General features: G+C 62.7%; 1 protein-coding gene across 1 annotated transcript; it reads left to right on the forward strand.

Moving 5' to 3' along the window:
* The first annotated feature begins 1705 nt into the window (after positions 1–1705).
* Positions 1706–5096, forward strand: OTUD7A (OTU deubiquitinase 7A). The gene is given in 10 exon segments (XM_068544021.1): positions 1706–1712; positions 2279–2337; positions 2339–2379; positions 2561–2660; positions 3774–4070; positions 4073–4586; positions 4589–4674; positions 4676–4829; positions 4832–4984; positions 4987–5096. Coding segments are annotated over 10 exon segments (1521 nt in total).
* Positions 5097–5758: the final 662 nt, after the last annotated feature.

The following is a 5758-nucleotide window of genomic DNA, read 5'->3' on the forward strand; positions in this document are numbered from 1 at the left end:
AATCACCCACACTACACCTACAGAAACTGTCCCTAACAGATTATTATTCTAGAACAATGTTTCCCAGATTTGTTTGATTTTAAGACCCACGGAGGATGCTTATTTAAAATAGAGTCCTTGGGTCCGTTTCCTGGATACTCTGGTTTGGCCATCTGCCTGGGGGCCTGGGGTGAGCGCCTTTACCAAGCCCTCCAGGGAGCCACGCTGCCCTGTCTACAGAGGGAGCCTCTACTCCCTGCCCCCGCCCATGGGTGGGAAGCCGGGCCAACATCTCTCTGTTGTCGTGGTGACTCTTGGAACTATGGGACTAGCTCCTGGTATGGCCCAGGGGAGGCTGGTCCTGAGCCAGCCCTACAGCCCTCCCTGGGCATGACTACCCTGCAGCTCAGCCCTGGGAGGGGTGGCCTGTGTGTCACGGCCACACAAAGGCAGGACTGAGCAAGCCAAGGCAGACCAAGCTGCCCCTGACCTCTCAAACCAGAGCACAGTGCCCCCCGGCCCCATCCAGATGAAAAGGAAAATCCGGAGCAAAGCTGTATTTCCCTTGTATGGGGGGTTGGGGGACGGGGGTGGGGGGGGTGGGGGGCGTGGAGGAAGAGGATTATTTGTGTCTCTTTAGCAGCACAGGAGGGCAGCACTGAGTCAATGTTTCCGATTTCTTATTAGAAAATCAACTACTAATGGTATTCAATCTTAGATTTTATGTATTTATTATTTATTGATTTGCCTTTCTGTTTTTGCCATGGCACCCCTGCCATGAATATGGGGAAGTGACACCAGACTCACGGCCAGCACCTGGGAGGTGGGGGCGGGAGAGGAGTAAGGAGGAGGAGGTCAGGTAAACCTTGGGCAGGAGGAAGGCCCCCTGCATCCTGGAGTGGTGCCTGGGGCCTCACTGTCCCCAAAGATGGGGCTCTTGGTGCCAAAGGAAAACAGCGTGTGGGAGGCCCCATGTGCTCAATCAGGACAGTAGAGAGGCACTCCAGGGGCAAGGATAGGCCTGAAACAGGGAGGCGCCCACCCAGGAGCTGTCAGCTCCTAACCTACTTCCCCATCTAGAAGGGGGCCTGGCCACACCTCCCTCCTAAGCTGGTGGGACAGCAGAGGCGAGAGCCCCTGCTGGAGGCCCCAGAAGGGTCTGAGTGAAGGCTCACCAGGCCCTGCACCCACACGTACCATCCTCAGCAGCACTCACAGAAGCACCCAATTCTCCCTCCACCAGCCACTGGCACGGAGGCAGGAAGCCAGGCTCCGGCAACCAAGCTGCTGGCCTGGCCGAGCCCCAGGCTGTGCTGCTCTGCTGGGGCCTGACCCTCAGGTGGGGCCTGCAGGGGAGCTTAGTGCAGCCCCCATGCGGCTGCTGCACCGAGGGCAGAAATGGGGGGGTAGCCGTCTCCCCATTCTCTGCCCCTGACATCAACAACGGCACCAGGGAGCTGATCCCACCGGGCCCGGAAGCTCCCAGCAGATCCCAGACAAACCTGTAAACACCCGCCTCCACCTCAGCCTTTCTGAGGTGGTCCCGGGTTCCCCGGGGCAGGGGCATACTTTGATGAATCAACCCCTCTGTGCAGTGAGGGGCCCATCTCTCCTCACTGCCTTGTCTACCTGCACGTTCCCTCCTCGGAAGGCTCACTGGTCCACCCCAGAAAGGTTTGCCAAACTCCTGCTGTTCACCCTCAGGGCGCTATTACCGCCTGACAGCATGAGCTGTATGTCACCTGTTTATCCTGTCCCCAGTCCGGGATGTGAGCTCTCTGCGGCAAGGGCGACGGGGTCCCTGGGTCCCACACTGACACAGACTTGCTGCATGAACTCCCGAAAGAGCAGATGGGCCGGCAGCCCTTGCTCCCCTCCTCTGGGAGGAGATGGGTGGGTCTGGCCCCAAGCCCCCTCCCAGGTGACCTTGCTCCCTGTGCTGTCTGGCCTGGATCCTTCCTCAGAAATGGCAGAAGTAGTAATAGCGTTGTTTTGTCTGCTGCCCAAAGAGGGCACCTGCCTTTTGACCCATGTCGAGGCCAGGTCACGTCTCCAGCTGCTCTTCAGGGTCCACAATAAAGAGGAATTTAAAAAAACTATTAGGGATGGTTTTGAAATCTCTGGCCTTAACGCTCCTACTGGCATAGAGGTCCTGTGTACACCCCCATTCGGTTTCCTTAATCACGGAGACACCTGGTCTCGGGGGCCCTTTCCTGTCCTCCCTGGGGGTGGCGGGGTCTTTGAGCCTCCCATAGCGCCCTGGGCCACCTGGCACGGGTCTCTCTCTTTTGCGTCCCAGCCGTGATCCCCCTGAAGGATTCGGAGCACAAGCTGCTGCCTCTGCACTTTGCGGTGGACGCCAGGGAAGGACTGGGAGTGGGGGAAAGACGACAACGATAACTTATTGGGCCCGGCTGGCCCAATAAGACCCTACCCTGTGCCTCCTCCCCCAGCGCCCTATGGGGCGGGCTGTCCCCGGGCTTCCCGGGAAGGGGCTGGGCGCCGTGCGCCCCTGCTCCTCGAGGATGGCCGCCGGCGGGCGGGGTGCGCGCGGGCGAGCTGGGGCGCGTCTCACTCTGTGTTCCTCTCTCTCTAGCCTGATCCTGTCGCTAGAAGCCAAGCTGAACCTTCTGCACAGCTACATGAATGTGACGTGCATCCGGATCCCCTCCGAGACCCGGGTGAGCTTGGAGCGCGCCAGGACGGAGCGGCAGGCGCACTCGGCTCGGGGGCGGGCAGGCGGGGTGCATCCTACCCCACGGGGGGCCGCCCCGCGCCGGGTCCCAGCCCCTCCCGCGGTCCCCGCCGCCCCGGCTCCGGCTGGAACGCGAGCCTGTGTGCGCGTGTGCCTGCGAGTCTGGACGTAGGCGCGCGCTCCGGCTAGGGGAGTTTTTCTTCCCTTATTTTCTCCGGAAGGAGAGGAATAAACCCGCCCCTACTCAGAAAACAAACCGTAGGCAAGTCACAACACAAAACTCTCTCTGCCGAGATCGGAACACGATGTGCTGCCACGGAGCGGAATTAATTATAAAAGTGTGTGTGGGTCCTCGGAAAAGGCAGGGAACCGAGGGCGTGATTCCTTGGCACCCCCTCCTTCTCCTTCTCTCCCCTCCAGGAGGGGAGGGCTGTGAGAAAGGGGCTGGTGCTCCAATTGGCCCCCTCCCCTAGGGAGGACCCATGCTGGCCCTGCCTCCAGATGCTAAGAGGGATTCGCTCTAAGTACCGGACTGATTTTTTTGTGATCTCAGTAGTAAAGTGCCAGGAAAAGGGATTTGTTTAAAAAACAAAAAACTTACAAATAATTGGTCCTCCCCAGACGTCAGTTTATTTAACCATACACTGGGGATCGTGACGAATATTTTTTTAAGTGACACGAGGAAAGCAAGGAGGGCAGTGCCCGGCACACAGTACCCAGGACAAGCTGGCACTGCTCAGAGTGCTTTCGTACTTCAGCCTTTACGTGTATTTAATCTTCACAGGGCTCCCTGAGGCAGGTCCTGATACCCTATGTTACTGATGGCACAAGTGACAATCCGTGGCAGTCTGGCTCCAGAGTCCAGCTGCATGGACTATGTGATGACTTGGCTGTGGGTGTTCTTTTCTAGTCTCCACGAGGACTCTGAAGGCAGCAGCTCTAGCTCGAGAATCAGGAGACTCTCAGGCTGGGCCACAGCTCGGGTTGGGGACAGTGAGGCCGGAGGCCACACCGCGGGGGAGGGGTCTGCCTCCATCTGCCGCGTGGGGACAGCTGGTCTCTAACCTCCTCCTTTCCCTGCCCTCCTTCTCCCTCGCAGGCCCCTCTGGCGCAGCCGGAGTCCCCGACGGCCTCGGCGGGGGAGGACGTGCAGTCCCTGCCCGACTCGCTGGACTCGGACCGCGACTCGCTGTGCAGCAACTCCAACAGCAAGAACGGCAAGGACAAGGACAAGGAGAAGCAGCGCAAGGACAAGGACAAGACCCGCGCGGACTCCGTGGGCATCCAGCTGAAGAAGAACATGGGCGGCCTGGTGCACGGCCCGATGAGCCGCTCCAAGTCAGCCAATGGCAAGCACGGTGACGCGCCCGAGCGCGGCAAGGAGAAGAAGGCCAAGGCGCGCGCAAGGACAGCAAGGAGGAATCGGGCGCCTCGGCCAGCACTTCGCCTTCGGAGAAGACCACGCCGTCGCCCACGGGCAAGGCAGCAGGTGCGTCGCCACCCGACAAGGGCGGCGGGCCCCGCGGCGACGCCTGGAAGTACAGCACGGACGTGAAGCTGAACCTCCACATCCTGCGCGCCGCCATGCAGGGCGAGCGCAAGCTCATCTTCGCCGGCCTGCTGCTCGCCAGCCACCGGCACTAGTTCCACGAGATGATGATCGGCTACTACGTGACCAGCGCGCAGGAGCGCTTCAGCGCCAAGCAGGAGCAGCGGCGCCGCGACGCCCCCGCCGCCTCTACGGCCAAGGGGCCGCCGCGCAGGCCTGAGGCCGAGGGCGGGCGGAGCCCTGCGTGCCTCGCCGGGCCCCCCACGCAGCTGGTGCTCAGGCTCAAGGAGCGCGCGAACCCCCGGTCGGCGGAGGGGGCACGGGCGGCGACGCGCGGCGCGGCCTCCACGGGCCCCGGCGGCGGCAGCGGCGCGCGGCCGCCAGCGGACTGGTCCCCGGGGGCAGTCCCCCAGCGCCGGGGCGCCAGAGCGTTATCCACGTGGAGGCGATGGGGCGCGCGGGACAAGGCGTGCGCCCCGGCCGTGGGCGTGCTGCGGCGGTGCGCCTCGTACCCGCGGCAGAGCCGCGAGCTGTCGTCGCTGAGCTACCGCCCGGCGCGCGCCGCCGCCCTGCGCACGGTCAACACGGTGGGGTTGATGGCGCCCGCCTCCCAGGGGCCTTGCCCGGCGCGGCGGGGGCGGCGAGCGCGGCCGAGCGCAAGTCGCAGACCTACGCCAACGGCTTCGGCTCGGCGCGCGACGGCCTGGAGTTCGCCGACGCGCCGGCCGCGCGCTCGAACGGTGAGGGCGACCCGGGCGGCCCCGCCAGCGAGAGAAGTGCGCGTTCTACGGGCGCGCCGAGACCGAGCACTACTGCTCGTACTGCTGCCGCGAGGAGCGGCGGCGGCGCGAGGCCCCCGCGGCCCGGCCCTGAGCGCGCGCCGCTGCCCCGCCGGCCGGGCTGTCCTCTCCGTGCTGTAGGTGTCTCCTCCGCGCCCTGGTCCACCGGGAGGCCGGCGATCCTCTGTACGTGCTGTGTACGTGTTTGGTCAAACGTTCCTAATGGTGCCTGAACCTACACTGACGCCACTCAGGTAGTAGACGGATAGCAAACAGCCATACTGTTGGAAGTGGGTGTGCTAGCTAGCACCTGCCTCGTACCTGTGGAAACTGAATAGCCATTGCAAGAGTATTTTTGTTCCTCGATAAGAGAAGTAAAGAAATTTGCACCCCTTTGTTTTTAGAAGGGAGTGTTTTACATGCCTCTTTTCGGGGGGGGGGGCTTTTTTCTCTAACCTGGCGACTGACCTCTTACATGTAGCGGTCACCTGCGTGCGAGCGGTGCCACCCAGGGTTTCAAAGCGAACGCGCGGCCCCGGGACCGCGGTGGCGGCTCTGCCTCGGGCTCCCTCCCACCTGTGCCCTTCCCGGGCCCCTGGAGGACAGGACGCTTGGCCGCCCGCTGGCGCCCTGGTGGTCTCTGTGGCCCTTTAGGAATACGCGGCTCCATCTCATAAGCAGAGCCTCCTCCCACAGCCCCCGGCTCGAGCGACATTCACACTGCCCTCAAAGCCGCGGGTGTCTGTAGGATGGACA

This window comes from Eschrichtius robustus, chromosome 1, assembly GCF_028021215.1.
Source record: "Eschrichtius robustus isolate mEscRob2 chromosome 1, mEscRob2.pri, whole genome shotgun sequence".
Taxonomy (NCBI): domain Eukaryota; kingdom Metazoa; phylum Chordata; class Mammalia; order Artiodactyla; family Eschrichtiidae; genus Eschrichtius; species Eschrichtius robustus.